The sequence below is a fragment of the Ostrea edulis genome, chromosome 4 (genome assembly GCF_947568905.1).
Source record: "Ostrea edulis chromosome 4, xbOstEdul1.1, whole genome shotgun sequence".
In the NCBI taxonomy this organism is placed as follows: Eukaryota; Metazoa; Mollusca; class Bivalvia; order Ostreida; family Ostreidae; genus Ostrea; species Ostrea edulis.
Genome location: NC_079167.1, coordinates 1,738,896 through 1,762,102, shown reverse-complemented (window position 1 = coordinate 1,762,102; position 23,207 = coordinate 1,738,896). Strand labels below are relative to the sequence as shown.

The 23,207-nt window shown below is 34.0% G+C and overlaps 2 protein-coding genes across 10 annotated transcripts in view; both read right to left on the bottom strand.

Moving 5' to 3' along the window:
- The window catches only part of LOC125670482 (dynein axonemal heavy chain 3-like), a 63,465-nt gene extending 62,677 nt beyond the window's left edge, over nt 1-788 (bottom strand). For 4 of the 5 annotated variants that reach the window (XM_056161582.1, XM_056161584.1, XM_056161583.1 and 1 more), the window contains exon 1: nt 533-782. In XM_056161582.1, the coding sequence (XP_056017557.1) occupies nt 533-553 (21 nt within the window). In that variant the 5' untranslated portion in view covers nt 554-782. Of the gene's footprint in view, nt 1-532 lie in introns of all 5 variants that reach the window. The other variant, XM_056161581.1, reaches the window with a different exon arrangement.
- Nucleotides 789-5,702: 4,914 nt separating this feature from the next.
- Nucleotides 5,703-23,207, bottom strand: part of LOC125670472 (ras-GEF domain-containing family member 1B-like) — a 47,176-nt gene continuing 29,671 nt past the window's right edge. For all 5 annotated transcript variants that reach the window (XM_048905661.2, XM_048905662.2, XM_048905665.2 and 2 more), the window contains 14 exons: nt 13,040-13,141; nt 10,541-10,630; nt 10,347-10,424; nt 9,744-9,974; nt 9,342-9,428; nt 8,965-9,030; nt 8,774-8,842; nt 8,559-8,654; nt 8,297-8,440; nt 8,050-8,190; nt 7,794-7,946; nt 7,340-7,406; nt 7,152-7,224; nt 5,703-7,016 (listed from right to left, as the gene is read on the bottom strand). In XM_048905661.2, the coding sequence (XP_048761618.2) occupies nt 6,998-7,016; nt 7,152-7,224; nt 7,340-7,406; nt 7,794-7,946; nt 8,050-8,190; nt 8,297-8,440; nt 8,559-8,654; nt 8,774-8,842; nt 8,965-9,030; nt 9,342-9,428; nt 9,744-9,974; nt 10,347-10,424; nt 10,541-10,630; nt 13,040-13,141 (1,416 nt within the window). In that variant the 3' untranslated portion in view covers nt 5,703-6,997. The remainder of the gene's footprint in view (nt 7,017-7,151; nt 7,225-7,339; nt 7,407-7,793; nt 7,947-8,049; nt 8,191-8,296; nt 8,441-8,558; nt 8,655-8,773; nt 8,843-8,964; nt 9,031-9,341; nt 9,429-9,743; nt 9,975-10,346; nt 10,425-10,540; nt 10,631-13,039; nt 13,142-23,207) is intronic.

Here is a 23,207-nt window from a genome sequence, read left to right as displayed (position 1 = left end):
CAAGGCCAAATATCTTTATCTTTAAAATCATTTAATTCCCAGTTCTGCTGTCTAACAAATGTATTTTATAGTTTATGCACTTGATTTTGATGCAGATATGCCTATGTGTATACATATATCTCTTATGTATAATATTTAAAGCATTGTCACATACGGCATCACTCCACAACAAACTTTGACATTATAATAATAGGTATATCTCAATCTATTTTGTGCGTCACACAAATATATAACAAATTAAAAAAAAAAAAGAAGCATTATTTAACATTTCAAATTGCATTTGAAATATTGGCAGTGTTGCAGATTTGTAGAAATAAATTGTTCCGTTGAAAGAACTTTTTGGCAACATTACAAATGTGATTCATTTTAGTAATCGCATATGTAATCTTGTTATGCCCATACTGTTTCACAAGAGTCGGATTTTGTCATTGCAAATCTGTTAACACCTGTTATTATAGACTGGTGTGCATTGATTACATTTAATATGATTATTAACAGAGTCTGTTGTTCGGCACCACATCGACCCCCTCACCTTAGCTCTTTCTAGCGCCATGTTTACGTTTTGTATAACGAAAATTGACGTAATCTACGATATTCCAAATCCAAATCAACAAACGAATAGTTTTGTAAACTTTTCCTCAAATCCTCATTGGCAAAAGGATAAGAAAATATCCACAGATGCTCTCAGAATTTCTGTATTCCTGTTTTACTTCACACCACTTGGTATATTCGAGTCCTCCATTTTCATAAGCAGCATCCGGGCGTTAGTGTTGCTAGGAAAATAACGTGATCGGATTGGCGGAAAATCAGTGCATTCAAACGTTTTAAATAAATCTGAGTCTCGAATATGTTTTATGACCGATGGTATACAACTTAGATCCCCCCCCCCCTTTTTTTAAATTTATTTATTTAGCATGCAAACCGACTGAGAAATATTTCCTGTAAATTCATGGATTCTATGTCTGAATATTTGTCAAACAGTCAAAATATCAAATCCATTTTGAAGAAATTTTTAATAATTGAATTTTATAAAGTCAAGACACAAAACACAATTAGCATTCAGTCTGATTAAAACCACCCCCTCCTCCTTACACTGGCGAGTGTAAGGAGGAGGGGGGTGGTTTTAATCAGACTGGCATTCATTCAATTATTGCTCTCTTCAATTCAATTGATGAGACGCATTTTCTAACCAATATCAAGAACACAGTTGTCATATATTTAATAGTTCAAGTCAATTCTTTAATGGCACTAACGCACATGCAAGTGTTGTTAACCATATAGTATAAAATACATATTATGTTACGTGGTATTATACTAATATGTCCTAATTGTAAAAATTCTTTGTTTCTAAGATACTCTAATACATAAAAAAAAATGCTCTTGTAGATACAATATTGAGAGGATTCAGTAAAATCATTTACTAGAATATGAACATGTCTGGAAGCAAGCAATTGTTGGTGAAATACTGGTATTTATTTATATTTTTGTTTTTGTATCTAGTGAATTTGGAATTTGAGAGAGAAAAAAAACCCGAAAGTCTCGGTCGAGTCTGTAGCTCAACTGGTTATAATGTGAAATAAAACCTTGGTGTAGAATTTCTTGAGATGAGAGAGAGAGAGAGAGAGAGAGAGAGAGAGAGAGAGAGAGAGAGAGAGAGAGAGAGAATTATAAAACGAATATAGTGAGGACAATTTTAAACATTTGACAGAAGTTTGTGAGGATAGAAAGTATACTAGGAGGACAAAATTCTGTCGTCACAATATAACGTCCCCATAAACGTGATGCACCTCACGTGAAAGATGTAGGTACAAGGTATTAGATTAGTGTGGACAAGTGGTGTGAGGATATGTTCTCACTAATATTCTCTCTCAAAACCATTTTTTCACAACTCAAAAGAGAGTAATAGATAAACTCTTACTATAGCTATATCTAACACAGAGCATTTCTGCCTTTACAATAACATAGCCGTGTATTCTCTTCTAGACATTGTCAGGACGTCCTCACTTAAGTAAGGTTTCATCGTCCAGAGAGAGAGAGAGAGAGAGAGAGAGAGAGAGAGAGAGAGTTTTGAAAGGGTTGATCCAAATTCTTTCTGGTTTTGGGAGATAGCATGGGAAGATATGGTTTAAAAATTAATTTTTTCCATTATCTAAAAATCTATTATTACCAACTAAACAATACATTAATATAGCCATTTTATAGTTTAAATAGCCATTTTATAAACTTCGTGTAAAGGGATCTAGATGTGAATTTGAGATGGCCGGTTGGAACGAAGTAAAAGGGGAGTTCAATTAAAGTTGAGTGGTCTGTGGCAATGCAGACTCATGTTTCACAATTAGTTGTAGATTATCTTGATGCTGTAATTTTGTTTATTGGGCTAGCCTTCCTTTCTGACCTACTAAGGCCCAGTAAAATTAATTAGTAGATTATCATTCCTGCCCGCCCCTCGAAAATCGCCCCGCCCCAATTTTTTTTATTTTTCAAAATTACGATTTCCGAATATTTTTATGTCCGGTCCGGTATCGTAAACGTACTTTGTTTCACTTTGCCTTTTAGAAACACAAATACACATGTAATTATGATTTATAAAGCCTTTTCTCAATGAGAGAAGGCATTTTCGAGGTCAAGAATACCATGGCGAAAAATAAAAAATAAAATCCTCCCACCCGCCCCATTTTTTTGTGAAGTTTGAATGATAATCTACTAATTAATTTTACTTGGCCTAATGTATTGTTTTTACACATTTATCGAATGTTTTCATGATCGATGCATCTGCTTCGAACCTGGCACCTGTGACCTCCCAAAAGCTATTTTGTCTTGGCATGTTTACACAAAGGAATTCCACAAATGAAAATGATGTTTGTTAGTTTATGGCAAAATCACATTCTTTCAGATGAGGCATGTAGTTTTAGAGCCCATGGACAGTATTATGCATGAATTAAAGACCCACTGGTGCACAGTCTGTCTACCACGATAACACTGAACCACACATCATATACCAAATTCTGGTTCAATTCTCAGTAGATGTTTAGGATGCTCCAAGATTAATCACAGATATTTCAAATGGTACTAATTCTGTCATAATCCACTACGTTATACCGAACAAACAGTCCAAAAGACCAATTCTCTCCTAAACACACATCAAAGCATTCTATTAATTAGTTTGTTTGCACTGGTTAATAATTCCTTTAATCATGTAAACTATCATTGAATTTGATAAAGAACAAAAATTCAATGCTGTCAGTTTAATTGTATCCAAAGGATGCCCACTACAAAGTAAACTGTATTTCCAAGTCAGAATAGAAACAATATTAGGAATTTAAAATGTGTTGAGTATGTAGTCATTTTCTGGCATAAAATTCTAATCAAGTAATTATTTAAAAAACAACAAGAAGAGTACAGCAAACGGTACAACACATGCCTGTCAGACCTTCAGTGCAATATCTGTATCCATGTGAGAAAAAGTTCAGAAAACTATTTGACCTACTTTTATTTTTAAAGTCGGTCACAGTGCACCAATCAAGTTGAAATGTGAACTGATTATGCATTTATCCGAGAGGGAGGTTGTGGCAAAATTTCAAGGCAATACCTGTATCCATAATGAAATAAAATCTGGAAAACTGTTTGACCTATTTTTACCCCCAAAGTAAGTCACAGTGCACCAATCCAGCTGAAATACTATGAGAGAAAGCTTGTGGCTAAATTTCAGGGCAATATCTGTTTCTAACAAAAACAAGGTTTTTCTACCAAGTGATACTATGACCTTGACTGTTGACCTTGAGAGACATCCTCTGCTTGGCATAAGGTGTACGTGTACCAAATTTGCCGGTCCTACCCCTGTTCAGTCTGTATCCTGCCTAAAATGTTTTGCTATTAAGTGATACTATGACCTTGGAAGAACAATAGGCATCCTCCACTTAGCACAACTAGTATGTATACCAAGTTTGACAGTCCTAGCCCCAATAGTTTGGTCTGTATTCTGCCTACAAGGTTTTCCTATCTATTAATTGATATTATGAATTTGACATTGAAAACAATAGGCAGCTTTCTTTCATTATGGTGATAAAATGTACCATGTTTCAAGATCCTCGAACTTACATTTTGGTCTGTACCCTGCCTACAAGGTTTTCCTACTAAGTGATACTACGACATTGACCTCGAGAAACAATAGGCATCTTCCTCTCAACATGAAGATCAAATGTACCAAGTTGTAAGATCCTGGAGCTTACAGTTCTTTCGGTTCATTTTGTATATTGCCTACAAGGTTCAGACAGACAATGCCATACCATAATATGTTCCATCTTTGATGAGCATATAAAAACAATACCAACAACAACCCCTCCCCTTACCTCCCAATAATTACATTACTGTAGTCCTGATGATGAAATAAATACAGGCTTTCAAGATGTAAGAGTTGTCTTTCTTTCTTTGCCCCAATGGCTGAATCACACAACTGCAAAACCAGAAGTGACCTACAAAACCAGAAGTGACCTACAAAACCAGAAGTGACCTACAAAACCAGAAGTAAACTACAAAACCAGAAGTGACCTACAAAACCAGAAGTGACATACAAAACCAGAAGTAAACTACAAAACCAGAAGTAAACTACAAAACCAGAAGTAAACTACAAAACTGAAAGTAATTAAACTTCAAAACCTGTAGTGAACTACAAAACCGGAAGTAAACTATATCTGCACTAAATTTTGTATGACTTGATTAAAGAGTAGAACATTTATATTGGTACAAAATTTAATTGTTAGAAAATCCATTTGTTCATATGGTTAAAATAATATTATGAATTAAGTGAACAAGTAAAGATAAAAAACAGTGATCAATCTAATAAATTCTATAAAGAATACAAAATTAAAAGAGAAGGGCAAACACAGACCCCTGATTAGTGTCTCGTCGGAGTAAACATCCCCTGTTGACCGGTCACTACCCTGTGAGACTTCATCTTGATCAGGTAAACGTAGTAATCCAGGGCTCGAAATTAACATATGTCCGTCAGTCTGTGACTGGTTAAAAGTCTGGCGGACTGACTGACATCTGTTTTAGTCAGTCCGATGGGACTAGTTAATTTTCTAAAGCATCACTTTGGAAAATATGCATGTACTTATGAAATATTTTACACACATTTGGCATCTTTTGTAGATATCAGACAAATCTTGATTCGTAAATATAAATCCCACATTTAAGTGTTACAATATTGTCTGAGGCATATTGAATTAAATTTCATTTTGATAGCATTAATGAAATATGTTTAATTATTTCTGGAAAACTCGGTTAGACTGGTAAATTTTTCTGCGGACTGGTTGAAATTATACCCCATCAGTCCGGCTGGACTGGTGACATAAAAAGTTAGCTTCAAGCCCTGTAATCCGTATCAAAATCTGTATGTAGAGAACGGCCTAACAATTGAAACATGTCAGACGTACACCACTGATACCGTTTATTGGCAAATTAGAGTCCTTATAATGAGATACATTAACACTATAGGCAGGTGATAAAGTATATAGGTATCTAATTAATGTTAAGAACAAGAGGCCCACAGGCCTTAAGCGTACTGTGAGTGCCATGGTCAGTCATCTGTTTTTTCCTAAAGTTCCATGCAGCCATCTAAATCAGTAAAACCCTTCACACCTTTATTTATTACTAATCCCTGCAACTATCTACAACGCCATTAAAAAATAAAGAAAAATCAATTTAAGTTATTTCAATAATTTATTCAATGAGAGATTCAAGTAGAACAAAAACCGCCCATTTACATAATTTCTGTACAATACTTGATAACAATGTATAATAACAAAAATAAGGTAAGTTCCTACACTGCTCAGTAGACCACCTGATTAACAACGAATAATCAACAGAGGTTTTGCAGGACAATTTCATCCAGTGATGTCCTTAATTGCACTGCTCTGCTAAACAGCAGAATATTTTACAAAATATAAATACTTTTCAAAATATAAATTAACATTTCCTTTGGACCAAATAATATGGGTTGAATGAAAAGAAATGGATATTTCACTGTGAATGCCTTATATGTTGGTTATGACAAAATGGGAAATGACACATTGACAAAAATGATGTGATTGAGATCAAGTGTTGCCTTGACACAATTCAAGGCTCTTTTTATCACATGCACAGTTACAAATCACACAGTATCAAAATATATAGCACTCTTTACATCAGAGACAAGGAATTGGGAGAATAACAAGCACTTTTAAAGACACCCCCAAATTCAAAGAAAATATATCGATGACAATTCCATTGTTAGTAGACCCACTCATCAATGTTTCATTTATATAAAGATGGATACTCCAAAATTATCTTTTGGTCTTATCCCCCCCCCCTCAATAAATGATAACTACAAATTTTGAAGTGCTAAACAATCATGCAATAAATACAGGCATTTGACATATTTTTAAAAGAATATGCATTTATACAAATACAAAAATGGTACCTGCGGGAATTGACTGAACAAATATCTTAATAAATTTCAAAGTAATTGTAATGCATTGCATATATTGCTTAAACAATATAAGGGATTAATTGTATAGATTTATTTTCTCTCCAGGATAATTTGCTAAAATAGTTTCTTACTAAAAACAATTACCCATGAACCTATAAGCCCCTTTGGTCAAAAATTGTAAAAATAATATAAATAAAGTGTATCAAGTACATCAGATAAAACATTTTGTACTTCAACATATGAAAAGTTTGGGAAACACATTGATACAATCTGTGAATTATCTCCCTTGACACCAAGAGTCTCTATGTCCAATAAACTGATAGGTGGCCAGTTTCCTCCCTCCTTGCATTGTATTTTCTGGCAGTGAATAAAGTTCAGAATATTTCAGTTACAGTCTCCAAACTTCTTCATGGAATGGTTAATCTGAAGGTTCTGACAGCAGATTATTACGAATGACTAGGAAGTGAACATCAGCCAATGGCTTGTCTGATATGAAGCATAAATGTATTACTGTCATAAAACACTTTGTCAAACTCCTGCACTGGCTCTGAAAAGGAAAAAATCAATGGTATATAATGATATATTATTGACACATTCATTACTACATTAGCTTAAGTTTTATGAAGATATAAATTTTACATACATGAAGTAAATTTACAATGCCTATTAAACATTGACTCACTTTAATTGTTTGTGTTTTTCTTTCTCAAAGCTTTTTTCTGGTGCCTCACATTCAAATGATGCTAGAGCTAGGGCTGTAAAAATCAATCATAAACATAAAATATTACAATGTGAACAAGTCATCTTGATTGTAAGATTTCTGGAAGTTCTGATGGGTGAATTAATGAATTTAATTAAATTTATACTTACTAGACTCTGAGAATACAGGTGATGTCAAAAGGTAATTGATCACTTTGTCATTTTTTGGGAATGGACACTGAAAAGGTACAAAAATATTTCAATTAGTATTATATCTAACAACACTGACGTTCTTTTAATGGATATGGTTGAAAACCCAAGAATGACATTTAAAATAAATGGGCATTTTACAGTAATTATCCAAAATGTATTTTTCCACAGGATATTGATCAATTGCACAACCTATCAATATACTGCTCAATGAACAGACAATGGCCCAGAGACAGAAAAAGGAGCAAAGAAGATAAATGACCTCAAAATAGAATATTCTAAGATCAATGAAAAAAATTGTCTTCGCAGATAATTAGTATCTTACGTGCGAAAAACAAACAGAAAAGAACAAAAGAAAAAACATCCCCCTAAACAACCATATTGATCTGGACTTCATCAATTATATATGACCAACCTCTGCCTGCTGCCAGGTAATGAAGTCTGAGATCTGTTTTGCCAGCTGCCAGAATTTCTCAAAGTTGATATCTCCATTGGGAAGTTTGTTAGAACAACCCTCATTCAGGAAATACAAGTCTTTTACAAACAAACTGAAGAATGGAATGATGATCTGAAAGTAAATTAACAAGATTAAAGGCCACAGTTTAACTAAGAGTTGTTTCCCTTACATTAACAGTATCATATCAAAGTCTGCTATTTTTGTTGAACTTCACCTTTTCTTGTTTGCTGCCTGCTTCTGCACCTTCGGACCGCCACATGGCTGCCTTGAGACAGGAACGATATATCCCAAAGTTACTGGTGGGGTCCATCTGATGTTCCAAAATTTCAAACTTGGCAGTATTTACTCGTGACCACTGGAAATAAAGACCAAGTCATTATTACTTCTTCAACTTCACTGAAATTATAATCACAATAGTTTCTGGTAAACATATTAAAAGAAAGAATTGTCTCATCTCTTACCGTTTTCTTTAACCTTGATACCCAGGTCATGTTCATCCCAGCAATAATTGCCATGAGGGAGTTGAAGTTGCCCATATTTATGCACTCTTTTGCCACATCAACAAAATATTCTATGATTCGAACCCGATTCTTTTTCTTTAAATGCTGTAAGTTAAAGATACAATTTTTTTTACAGCTAAATGAAAAGAAAAGCTATTTGAAAACTTATTAAATCTCTAAAATTATTTGATTGAGAAATGTGGATGTAAAATATCACACTCACTGAGCAAATTTCTGTAGTAACAAAGTAACTTAGTCTGTTGAACCACTGGACATAGGCTTCCAAATTACTGGTTTTCTTCATGTCTTTGTATGTGGTCTACAAAATCAAAATCACTTATGCTAGATTTGTTGGTAATAAAACTTTACTGCACCATTGTTAAATCTTCATCTGATAACCTGTTTCAATTCCTAGGTAGGAGTAACATGGGTAATTACCTCTTTTGTGGTTGGCTCTTTTGAAAAGGCTTGAACAAATTCCTCCGGCCCTATGTGACTTAACCTATCCTACAAAAAGAAAAAAATATTTCATCAATAATCAAATTCAATACAAAGATTTCTATCCACTTTCTCTGTACAAAAATGGAGACAAAATTCTGAAGAATTGGTGGAGGATTTGATAGACTCACCAGCTCTATGTGGGTAAGTTGTTGAGCCAACTCGAGAGGACTAGGACAAACTTCAATTATATCTGTCTATATAAAAAAAATTTAAACCATTAACAAACTTATCACTTAAAAAGTCATACACACTTTATCAATATAATGCCACATTAATTCAAAATGCCAACAGGTGAATGCATGAACTTTAATTTACCTGAGCTTTTACGTAAACTTATTTACAATCTGATGGTTAACATTGCATTTGCTTTTCAATTGATGTTAAATGGATTGATTTGTGATTTCCGTCACATGCACCTCCAGTATCATGGCAACCTAACATTAGATAAAAACTTGCTTTTCCTTGTGACTCACGAAACATGATTGAATAATAAAACTTTAAATACCGTTGGCACTTCCTGAGTATTCGATCTTAAAGTTGCTTCACTACTCCATTTGGCTAAATCTTGCTCATAATTTTGTAATTCAGTCAACTGCAGAAGAGATAAAATGAATAGTAAGCCCGATATATCAGACAAGTTATCTCTTAAAGAGGAGATCTTTTTAAAAAGCAATGAGATTTTAATTTAAAAAGTTAAAATGATCAAATTCAAAATCTCCAACAAGTATGGCAACACATTATAAAATCAATATTCAGTCAATATATTCATGTTTTATAAATATTCCTATTAGATAACTTTGTGGAAACACTGCACATTTAATGATTTCCCAGAAAAAACTTTTTTCTCAAAAGCATTTTAAAAATGAGTTGCTGTTGTAAAAGAAATCAACTATCTGTAAGTACAAACCTTTTTCACCAGGGAATGTGTAGTGTTTGTGACATCAGGTCTGAGTTCCGGGTAGATAGCCAGAATTCGTTGTGTTATTTCTCTCAGTTTTTTCATCATTCTCTCATCTCGGAAATCATATGGGAACATGTCTGCCCACTCGTTTAGCAGTTGAATGATATTAGGACCAAACTTGCCTAACTTCTCCTTTCTCAATTTATCCCCTGACAGATTTTGCTGCAGGATGCACACCTTTAAAAAAAATAGTGCAAGATTGAATTGAAATCTTAATGCATGTGTTCTTAATAAAACAGATCAAAAGGGGAATAACTGTACTTTATACAAAAAGGTGGTTAAATATATGGGAATGCAATAAATCTCTTTAAACTGTGTCATTGTATATATTAACATAAAATCACATGGAGAGAAATAAAGAATGTCCAAAGTTGACAAATTTATGATGTCTATGGTCAGTGAACAGTGAATATATAGCAAATGTGTCTAAACTTACAAATGTAAACGCTATTAATATACAGTGACCCATAATGCAAGTTTTTTTTTTAAATTTCACATTCTTTTAAAATCATTAATATTGAACTATTATTTTTTCACACAAAAATTTACCTGACAAACTTCATCAAGAAGGTCATGAGGTCGGATAAACAGCCTAGAGCTGAGCAGAAAGGCAAACACATAGGTTTTCTGTAAACACAAAATTCATTTTAAAAAGATGAACAAATTATTAAGAAATATTCCATTTACAGGTATCATATCATTTGATACTTGTTTGTACATATTAATTGTGAGTATAGACTTACATCTGGATTGTATTCATCTGTTGGGACAAGGTGTTGAATCAAAGCTTCCATGGACCCTGCCATTAGTATTCCATCAGCAAATATCAAGGTCTGGATAAAAAAATCATTCACGTCATATATATCACATCACAAACATCAATCAAGTATCAGTTAAATAAGAAATATCAATACTGTCTGTAACTGAACAAAAACAATCAACCTGTGGTACTTCTGTCCATGAGATGAGTTTCGTGTTTATATATAGCTAATGGACAGTCCAATGTGTGGGTTTGATAATGGAGATCATTAGAATTTTTTCTTAAAATACATAAAGCTGTATTTCCTCAAAACCAACGATGACTTCATTCCATGAGTGGATTAAATTGTATACAAAAAACTTTGTAAATTTCCTGATCTATAGATAAACAAGTTTATGTACGTAGTGATTTTCAGAATCTTTTGAAAATTTAGCTTCATAAACAAGTTACCATCATGATATTTTAGCAAATCCAAAGACATCAATGACTGATTGTTAGTATTATAAGATTGTTTTTATAAACATACTGATTATTAATACTACTGAATAAACAGTTCCTACCATGAACTTAGACAGACGAAATACCCCCTACCCCTTGAGTGAATTAATTTGTGTGAAATTAATTAACACCAGCTTTGCTAATCTGCTGTAATTTACAAATTTGCTACTTTAGTGAAAAATCAAAATTGTTATTAGCATGAAAACAGATGTTACCTTATTTAAATGTAAATTCCACACAACATATAAATCCTTTGAATAGTCTATTTCAGTCTTTCTCTTTCAGTGTCCTATTACACTAAACCGTATGACATAGGAAATAATTTCCAATACACCTCCTATAGCAACAACTGCTAGCTAAATACTAAACACACTTCAGTGTTGCTGCTCGCTTAAATACCACATCGCCTCGATCATCTCTGAGCTGCGCAAGACCGCTCTTGAATAAATATAAATGCCAACCGTCAGGTGGCAAAAAACAGGATATAACTACAACTCCAACAACTTTGTTTTTTAATTCATTCAAGAAATTTGTTCCAATTAAGTTAAGGAAGCACTTATTGAAATTAACCAATTTATGATATCCTTACCCAATCTGATAGTGTTATTTCCTGAGATAGACCAAGGTAAACACGACTTTCACCAACAAGCAAGTCAACTGTGATTTAAGCACTTACTGCTTCCAGGATTAAATAGAATGTTTTTTCAAAATATTGACTTTATCGAAACAAGTCCACACAAATCAAAATTATCAATGGTTCTTGTATTCAAGTTTTGAACTTTCAATATCTATAAAATCTCTGAGGCAATATAGTTACAATGAACAAACCGGCTCCATACAGTAATAATGTACAAAATCAGCCTCCAAAAAAATCAAAGAATAATTAATGGATTTTTTGTGCAGAAGAGACAACACTGCTTTGTAACTGACTGCCAAGGGGTAGCAACAACAGGTATTAACCTGTGTCTAGTCGTGTAACAGTAAGAAATTATGAAATTCAGATTGATTACAATATAATCAGGTATTACTGTAAACAAGACAGGCATATTCTGAACTTCAAACATTTTTCTTCAGTCATAAATTAGACTTAAGTACATGTCAGTAAGTAATTTATTCCAATTTTGGGCCCAGAGGGTATATAAAGGTACAAGTTACAAAATGGAATAGATTCTGTGTCCTAACTGATAGTGAACAACAAAAGAAGATCATGATACCTAATCATACAAACAACGAACACCACCTAAATATCTGCAGTAAATCAATATGCTAACATATCAATTGACTAGGTCCATCATAAATTTCAGCACTCCATATTGGAAAATAAGCAAGTAATAGCCCATTTTGATTTCTCTAGATTAGCTTTGCTTGCAAAAATTGTCATGCTACTCTCTCTGAACTTTCTAACCTTGAATTTTCATGACTGATCTGAAATTCTTGTAACTGAGACTTTTGTGGGTGGAATTAACAGATATCAATAGCTGGGGAGGTGCCCTAAGGCTTAACACAACCCCCAATGCACAAAAAAGACCTGGTAGCATTGGGTACAGATCTAATTTCAGTAAATTGGACAATTACTAACTTTTTCTGGTTCAATTACTTGACACTTGTAAATTTGATACGGAGAAAGTTTACAAATAGTTTGGGGTGACATGTGGAGCTAGAGGGAGTGTTTTGGCATAGCCAGACACAATCATTACCAAAAGTAACATCACACAGTGTGTATCTATCATTATGAACTACAAATAAAAAAGACAAACTTGGAAAGGGTAAAACTAAAACAGTGAAGTTTCAAGAAATTAATATAGATATTAAACATCTACTGGATGTATAACCAATATAGTATGTTCTTCAATACATTTACCTACTAAATTAACGTTTCAGAAATGCCATCAAATATGAAAAACTGAACCGACACTGGAATGGGGCCACTGAAATCTGTTTCTGTGTGAATTTTATGAATACTTTGGAGATTACAATCACTTACCTGGTCTTTGGAGTAATGACTGTGTGGATTGTTGTTGTTGTTCCCTGTCCGACTGTGATCAAACATTTGAGAAAAGCTGAGCATCTGGGGGCTCACAGTTCTCTGTTAAAATAAAAAACCCACTGAAAATCATTCTTATTTTGTTTTGCATAAGTTTATACACTATTTGACATATTGATAAACACACACACACACACACACACACACACACACACACACATACATATTGATGGCTAAGTCTTGGGATTCAGTGTATGATGATGTAAAACACAAGGAATAATCTGTAATCTTATTTGTCCGTAAAACTGTATTAATTGAAATTTCCCTGCAGCTATTTCCATATATGTCTCCAATCATCTGCATCAGTAAAACCATGCTTTAGTTCTTCAAAAGGTGTTAAAAATATCCACCCTCCAATCAAAATAAACACCATAATGCGTCAAATGTTCTAAATACAGATATCTTGACATACAAGGAATTTAAACAACCAATGAAATGATAGCCAGCAAGTGATCAGATTCCAAATGCTAGTCAATACTTTGACTTAGTAGGAAGTAATGACGTCACATTTAATCAATTCCGTGAAGTGGAATCATGAAAATATTTCATAGCTCCAAATCTGTACACATCTTCATGCATTTTTAATAAGACTGTGTGTCCCTGTACTTATAATCCAATATTGCACAAATATAGTAATGGAAATGATTGTTCACACTAGTCATCAGCAGGTCATTATTATGTGGGGGGGTTTTCCCCTAAATTATACATACCCTTGTATGGGTGTTAAAAAAAATCTGCACTTTGTTTAATGACCCACTTAGGCTGTAGACTTGAAAGATGATTTCTATAAATGGTCTAAATTAGGAAATGACTCAAATTATTTAATCTCTGCACTATAAAAAATGTTTCATTCATTGATGAAAGAAAAAAAAACCCAAGTATCTGTTTATATTTATTATTAAGATTTTTAAAGAAACAAAATCCTGAACAATATCACCAGAATTGATCCAATGCTCTCTCCATGTCCTCCCTGTTTGCAAATGATATGAAATCTGATACCAAGAGAAATAGACCCCATATTGCATTTGGATTTCAAAGGTTCTATAATGCCTGACTAAATCTAATTATGGTCAGTCATTGATTGGTAAATGGGCCAAAATGGCCAGATATGTGGAGTCCTTCCAATGTATTTCTACCACAGATGTCCCAACGGTCTGTCAGTTTAGCAGTGAAGACTTCAAATCAAGAGATCTATAGGTCTCTAATGGAAAGCACCTTGTCTGATATACAGTCTGATATACAGTCTGACAAATCTATATTGATAACTAATATTTTTCAACCAACAACTTTCAACCTTCCAGTTAACGATTCAAAATGATTTTGGACAATCAAAAAACCTGCCTCTCCCTCGTATGTGCTGAGCATGATGTACCTTGCATATAACTCATTTTCAATCCTAGATAGACTTTACGGTTTCCAATGAAATGCTAATTTGACAAGTAGTGGTTTCCAAGGAAATGAGGATTTGCTTCAAATTTAACAGTAGCATGACCAACATTTGTAACAACTACAACAGGAAATACCACCAAGAACCGCCCATACCAAAGATAGACCTCCATAATGGATTTTCAGACATTGCATATCCTGCAGGAAACAGCAACGAGTTCTTCTGCTGTCAGCTCTTTGTTGGTTCCATCCTCTTTTGAAGAGGCCACTTATGTCTGCCATTCATATTTTACAATATAGGACTGTAACACATGTAAGAGTGTGGTTCGTTGACTAAAACCACTACATAACCTTCTGAACAAGTCAGTCATTCACAAAAATATTTACAACATGCATACTTTGTTGTCTGGAAACAGAAAACCATGCAGTGAATATATATTTCCATTCTCTTTGAGGTATTCTGAATGTTGTACCCAAAACTACTGATATAGGTAAATGAATTGGAGTTTTCCTTCAACTTCAAACGATTACACATACCTGATAACTTCAAAAGCATTGAAACATAAATTGGTGAATATAAAAATCTAAACTCTTCACAAATTATTACGTGGCAAAGGGGATGAGTGTTGCATAGGACTATTATTGTCCACAACACAGAGACAAAACTTCACAGACCACATTAACAACTTTCTAATTCTTTTATCACTTTGGAATTCATAGCCTTATTCCCCATAAAAGACACTGATAAACATGCATTATCAGCAGCAGAATGGAGCAGAACTGATTGGCCATAAATAATTGGGTGTTAATGTTGTCTGGGCTATCAAGCTTAAGGGCAGTTGTCACCTCTCTACACTGGCCAGACAGTTCAACTTGAAATTTTGTCTTTTCTCTTGTGCAATTTTTCTGGCAAATACCAATAGAATTTACATTCAAGTTTAGTGATGACCTGTTCGCTGCATTAACATAATGTAGCAGAGGATGGGCAAAGGTTGACTACATGACCTTCACATAAAATGACCTTCACATTAAATGACCTTCACATACACTAATACATTGAATCTCAGTCTCCTTAGCTGAAGGATTCAAATTCTATGTAACATAAAAAAAAAATTCCGAATTAAATCTGATAATAAAACAAATTCAGGACAAATAAAAATATTCAGAAAGGGCATTGAGAGACCAATTTAATTGTCTTTCAAGATTTCCCAAAATATCTCTTTATCTTCACGAACCCTTCATGCATATGGCGATTGTAATCTCCACACATAAGATATCAAACGTTACAAAAGAGTTTTTAATCACATCTGTTTGTAGCTATAAAAAGACTGGTATTTGATCTCATGCCCACAAAAGCTCACAAATAGCCTTGACCTTCATAGCCCCCCCCCCCTCTATGTTATAGATAAGATAAGTTTATATATATTTTATTGTCCTAAAAAAAATTCTTGTTATGAACTTTTTCCATGGAACCTCTGCTTGTAACAAAATACATCATACTTCCTTATATCATAGCACTGTATGACAAATTTTACAAGGTCTAATTTCCAGTAAAGTTGAAAACTCAGAAAAGATTTGTGTGTACATTGCATGGTTAGACGTACTGGAGCATAATTAAGTTGTTAGTTATTTAACTCTACTAACAGAAATTACCACGACAGTATAACTACAAGGCATCATTTCTCTCAATCAAAATTAAAATGGCAAAGGAGGGGGAAATGGGGAAAGGAGAATTTATAGTAGATTTTACAGCTCCATTTGTTTAGCCAATTCCATCATAAAATGCACCCCTCTGAAAAAGACTAGCAGAAATACCTTGTGATGCAAGAAAGATGAACAGCATTTGCCAGAAAAAGCAATTAAATAATATGATACTTTTTGTATAGAAAGTTGTGAGGACATTTCATGTTAAACGTTGCTGTCTGTTAAGAAAAAACATCCTTACCTTTTCATTCCAGATAAATCCATATCAATTCACATTATATTTCATTCCGAAGCACATCTTTATAATAAAGTTTGGCAATTGTTCAAAGGATGGTCATGAAGATGAATTCACATTTAGGTTTTGCATATTGTAGAATTATCACCTATATGAAATTATTACTGCATTAACTGTAATGGCATAGAGGTATGGTGTACCACCTTGGAAAACAAACTCAAAATAGAGATTCTGAATTACTGACATCAAAATAAATATTCTCTCTGCAATATTCCAAGAATGAATGGCATTCTTTATATCACTTTCCTCAAAAGTTTACCAGATCCTAAGTTAATGAAGCTGTTCTTCAGATTTTAAAGAAGACTTTGTTAAGAAACTATCAAGAATACTTCATAATTCTATTTTCATCTCATGGATCCCCAAAATATATATCAAGATTAGAAAGGGTTCAAATGTAACAGCAATATTCATTACAAGATTATATCAGAAACTCCTTCAATGTTTAGAAATGTGGCAATATGATCCGAAATCAATTTTTACACAAGAACTGTCCAACAAGCACTGGTGGATTCAGATAGCTTCAAAGAAATGGTACCAGTAATGAGCAATTGAAAAGAGGGAAGACTTGAATGGTTATAACCTTTATATCATATTACCAATTCAATGATATTTCCTGTGCACTGTTAAAAATATTCTGGGCACTGTTATAGTTTGGTTATATTATGTGGCTTGATCCAGTGTATCCAAAACTCGCAGCGTGGCCCTCAATTCAATGTGCGTATAATGCTTCCTGTTCCCTATACTGCAGATTTCCGAAGCAAATTACCGAAAAAGCAATCGACTCAAGTTGATAAGGAAAAATATCACTTAGTTAGCCATTTCTGCAGAGAATAATTCACAAGAATGGTTTGTAGGCCCAGATGAACTGATTCCATCATTAGGAGAGAACCAATAACATCTACACAGTGACTTGAAAGGTTACAGAATTTAGCTGGTAATTGAATACCAACCCATTAGAATCCCCATAATGGTGAGAAATGTGACAAATCTATTAAAGGTTAAAGAAAAGGACATTCATGCCGAGTTACTCATCACCTTGCACAATAAGGTCATTGGACAGAAGATTAAATTGCCTTTCTGACAGACCATTCAAATGTTTTAAAAATAGATTTTACTTCAAAATTCCAGGATTTTTTGAGTACTTTTATCTGTTTTCAATGGGCTCAAAAACTTTCTCTCAAATATTCAGACAAATTATCAGCAGTCGTACAGTAAAGAACACCTATGACTGTGAGGATCATTTTCCTGCTGCATTATTTTCAAAACAAAAATTACCTGCTGAACATAATATTTTTAACTCTTTGAGACACTTGAAATTCTGCACGTTCACAGGTTCAAAAAATTAAAAATCCTCAACCAACTGCATTCTGTTTCTATCTGACTACATGATCAATCACCCAGTCTTCACACCGAACACTCCCTTTGTCTAGGAGAGAGTCTGGTAAACATCTCCATGTTATCATATACCAAGTGTGGAAACAAATAATTATAAGGATCATTACACCAAAAGAGAGTGATTCTGATGTGTTCTACCATTATTCACATCACAACAGCCTATATATGTAAGAATTGCATCCTTTTACATCTACTTAAACAATAAAATGCTTTCTTTGTTGTTTCATCAGGTGATGAAGGTAGCTAGCAATTTGCAGAAAAAATGCAAATTTTTTCTGCAATGATTGCTACCTTCATCACCTGATGAAACAACAAAGACATTTTATTGTTTATATTTATATTTTTATGTATTATTTAAAAATATAAACTAGAATTAAGATCTAAAATATCATATGGTTGACCCATTTGTTACGTTAGATGGAACAGCCAATGCACTCTTTGACCTTGATGACAGTAATGATTTTGCACAGGTGGTACTAGAAAACCAGATGGAACTAGTTGAAACAAACATGTATTTATTGCATGATGAAAGCAATGTCAATTTCAAAAGAAATATAAGAGAAAAGATTCACTGAATAAAAGGTGAAGGTAACGAACAGTGATCGATCTCATAACTCCTATAAGCAATACAAAATAGATAGTTTGACCATGTGACCTCAAAATCAATAGGGGTCATCTTCTTCTGAAGATGTACTGGTGTACCAAGTTTGATGTCTGTCAAGCAAAGGGTTCTCTAGACATTGAATGGTCAGTATATCCCTATGCCCAGTTTGACCCTTGACCATATGACCTCAAAATCAATAGGGATCATCTATTCCTTAGGATGTACCAGTGTGCCAAGTTTGATGTCTTTCAAGCAAAGGGTTCTCAAGATATTGAGCAGACATTATATTCTTATGTCCAGAGTAGATTGACCCTTGACCTTTGGACCTGAAAAACAATAGGGGTCCTCTTCTACTCACAACCAACCCACATATGAAATATCATTATCATCAAGTGAATGGTTCTCAAGATATTGAGCGGACAACATTGAAGGGGGGTGGGGGGTGGGGGGGCATAATAAATATGAAAGCACATTTATAATTTCATAGAACTGTTAGTTCCATAATATATGCATCACCAAACAGTATAAAGAGACCACCCTACCTGAACAGACGTTTACTAAAATGACAATTTTACCGCAAAACGTTCTGTAATGCCTCAAAAATATCCTTTTCACTTGGCGTAATGTCATGAAATTGTTGAACAAATTGCCAAAACTATACAATGTATATATAATATATAGATAAGTGTAAAAATCAATTGGTTTGGGGGTGGCAGCCAGGGCATGCTTAATCAAAACTCAATCACAGCTTAATTTTCTGTTTGATAATGATTTAAAAAGCAGTTGATACATTGATAAAATGTCACTTTCACTGAACGTTTTCCAACATTTACTTGTACAGCGGCCAGCAACATTGCAGCAGGCATATAAACTACCATTTAATCCTGCATTAAATAGGGTGATGAGAATATCATGATCATTTTGGTGTACACGTATTACTTGGGCGTTGCAGGATAACAGATAATGGTATTAAAATGATGACGAGAAACCAGGGATGCCAAAATAACATGCTGTATTACGTCAACAAGACAGATAACAGTGGGTCCAATTAATAACCCAAACCCTTCCCCGTGACCTTCAATTCAAATTGTTCCCGCTGAGTCTACTTCCACACATTGTTGAAAAAGAATTCCAAAAATTATATGCTGTATGTCAAATACAAATTGCAACACCAGGTAAAATGTTTATTACACTCCTGTTATAATTACAAGCTGTTCAACAAAAACATAAATCACAAATATTATACATACCCCAAAATCATTAGGAACATTATAGTGCATTGTAATCATCTCAAGAATAGCAAATTCCATCGAAAATACCATTAGACTACTAAATTCCCATGGAGTATCTACCGATCAAGATGGGAGCTAAAATAAAAGGAGTCAGTAATTGGATTCACAGGGTCAACCCACCCTAAGGCTGCATGTGAAAACAAAAAATCATATTGAAGGAGCCAACTAAGCAGCTGAAGTAGCTCTTTATGTATTAGATAAAGGAGCCAGATTCTTGGTATATTTTCTCTAAATGTGTAAATAAACAAGTGCCCCTTTGCAATTCAGTAGTACCTGAACTGTGTTCTCTTAATATCACCACAGGGAAAACATGGGTGGCATTGTTTTCCTAAGAAGCTGGACAGTGGTTACTCCAGAGGAATATATAATAGCTTAATTTGGGTTAATCATAAATGTTCATATACTAATGTACATCACAGCAATATCAACCCACGCAAAAGAAAACAAGACTGTGTCAATGGCAATTACTCCCCAAGACCAATTCCCCTTACTTACATGCATTAATATGTGTATTCTCTCCATCATGATATGCAGTCACTTACCACATCAAATATACATACTACATACCTTTGGTGTATTGGAATGAGTTTGAAATATTATTGTAGATTACTTTTGATACCATAAAGAAAAAGATTTATTTTTAGAGAAATTTCCAGCATTTGTTGCAGCATGTGACCAAAACAGAAAGTAAAAATTCTGGTTTTTTCCTCCATAGCAACCAATAATAATCACATGCTATTTACTATGGTTTGTCCCATATTATTCATGTACGAAATCAGTCTAAGATGATTTCAAGTGTTTCTAATTGCAAAGATTATGAATACAAGCTTTTAAGAGGTGGACAACTCATAGGAAAATAGGTTAAAAAGACTTCTTATTGCATAATAGCCCCTCTATGTGCAACTTGTATTTGAAGTAGATATATATTTAACTATTCTAACGTTGCAGGAAATTCATAGGGAGAGCTACTCCTACATTATAATTGAGACCTACTTCACCTTCACCTTCAGGCTATAAATATTCAACACATGTGCATGCAACTTCTGCATGTTTCTATTGCTAAAAACCTGTTGCAATAAAACTTTTTGATTTTAAAGGAATACAAATGACCATGATGCAAAAAATTCAATTCAAACATTCTCTGTACAGCACACTCTTTCTTGCTATACAGTATTCAACTACTGTAAATCAATGTTTGTAGCAAGTATATGACTGTCCTACATGTATAATGACAGGCTAGACCCTGACAGAGTTCTAGAAACCTCAGAATTAGAAGTCTGATCATTCTGTCTCTCCAGGACTTCATCTGAGATTATAATAAGGATGACACACAAATGTGAAAGACAGAATTACAAAAGAGGCTAATGGTGTGAATCCAAATTAGTTTTCCATCAAAGGAAAAATTGGATATTCAGACACAGCTGGAAATACATGCTCATAGATCTTTTTAAATAAAGAAATGATAAACAATCTCAAAAACTTAAGCAGTGATCTAAAGACATTAAAATCCTAATCCATCCATTGATCATTAAACAGATTAACCCCCCTTATCTCCAGTGGAACGGGGATTATCTGCCTTTATAATGATACACAGCCATTGAAAAAAAGGTGTCATGTACAGCATAATCTTAAACACAGACATCTATTGAAGTTATCCATCCCTGAAGAAGATTCAAGAATCAGGGTCCAAGTCATTCATTAGAAGTGAAAGCCCGTGGGTGGGAGGGGGGTAATGTCTCATACAGGACACTTTAACAAGAGGCCTATGGACCACATCGCTCACCTGTATCACCTTGGCCCATATTTAAAAATCCCTACATATTTGCATGTTAAACTTTGATCCCTTTTGTGATCCTAACATACCCCTGAGGGGAGCATGACTTTTACAAATTTGAATCTGTACTATATGTCAGAAATCTTTCATGTAAATGTAAAATTTTCTGGCACAGTGGTTCTTGAGAAGAAGATTTTTAAAGATTTTCACTATATATTTGTATGTAAAACTTTGATCCCCTATTGTGGCCCCATCCTAGCCCCCAGGGGCCATGATGTTTACAAACTTGAATTTGCACTTTCTCTGGCCCAATGGTTCTTGAGAAGAAGATTTTTAAAGATTTTCCTTACATATTCCAATGTAAATCTTTGATCCCCTATTGTGGCCCCACCCTACCCTCGGGGGCCATGGTTTTAACAAACTTGAATCAGCATTATGTCAGGAAGCTTTCATGAAAATAAAACTTTTCTGGTCCAGTGGTTCTTGAGAAGATTTAAAAAGATTTTCCCTATATATATTTCTATGTAAAACTTCGATTTCCTATTGTGGCCCCATCCTACCCCCCGGGGGCCATGATTTTAACAAACTTGAATCTGCACTATGTCAGGAAGCTTTCATATAAATTTGTATTTTCCTTGCCCAGTGGTTCTTGAGAGGAAGATTTTCCCTAGATATTTGCCTGTAAATCTTTTATCCACTATGTCAGGATGCTTTCATATGGAGCACTTTGGTTTTGAGAACTATCTTAATAAAATTAAAAATTTTGATATTAGACGATCTATTTGTAAGTTATGGATATCAGCTCATAAATTAATGATTGAAGTTGGTAGATATTCTGGTATTACTAGGAATGAACGAATATGTAACAAATGCAACTCCGGTTTATTAGGTGATGAGATCCATTTTTTGATTAAATGTGAAAGTTTGCTGATGAAAGAAAATCTTTTTTGGTACTATAGAAAAAACAGTTAAAAATTTTACCAAACTCAATGATGAACAAAAATTCATTTACATACTATGTTCTGAAGAGCCATCCATTCTAAATATAACTGGAAAATTTATTTTGAACAATATATGACACTGTATTTGTATATAACTATGTGTTATGTAATCACTTCTTTCTCTATTTGTATATGTATATGTACATTATTTGTATGTATTTTCATGCTGCCCCTTGAGGGCCCTTGATTGGAAATAAATATAGTATATGAATTTCAGCTCTTCTAGCCCAGTGGTTCTTAAAAAGATGATTTTTTAAATGACCTCACCCTATTTTCGCAATTTTGTGATTATCTACCCTTTGAAGGGGGCAAGGCCCTTCATCTGAACAAACCTGAATCCCCTTCACCCAAGGATGCTTTGTGCTAAGTTTGGTTGAAATTGGTGCAGTGGTTCTGGAGGAGAAGATGAACATGTGAAAAGTTTACAACGACAACAATGACTATGACAACACCGACGGACAACAAATTTCGATCAGAAAAGCTAACTTGAGCCTTTGGCTCAGGTGAGCTAAAACCTGAGCTCCTATGTCACTGTAGGCATTGGCTCAGGAGTTCCTATTTGTGGAATCTTACCTAATAGCTGCTGATGTCTCTACATGAGTGAAAGATTCTAAGAGACTCCAAACAACAATTAATTCACTGTGCTGAAAAAACATG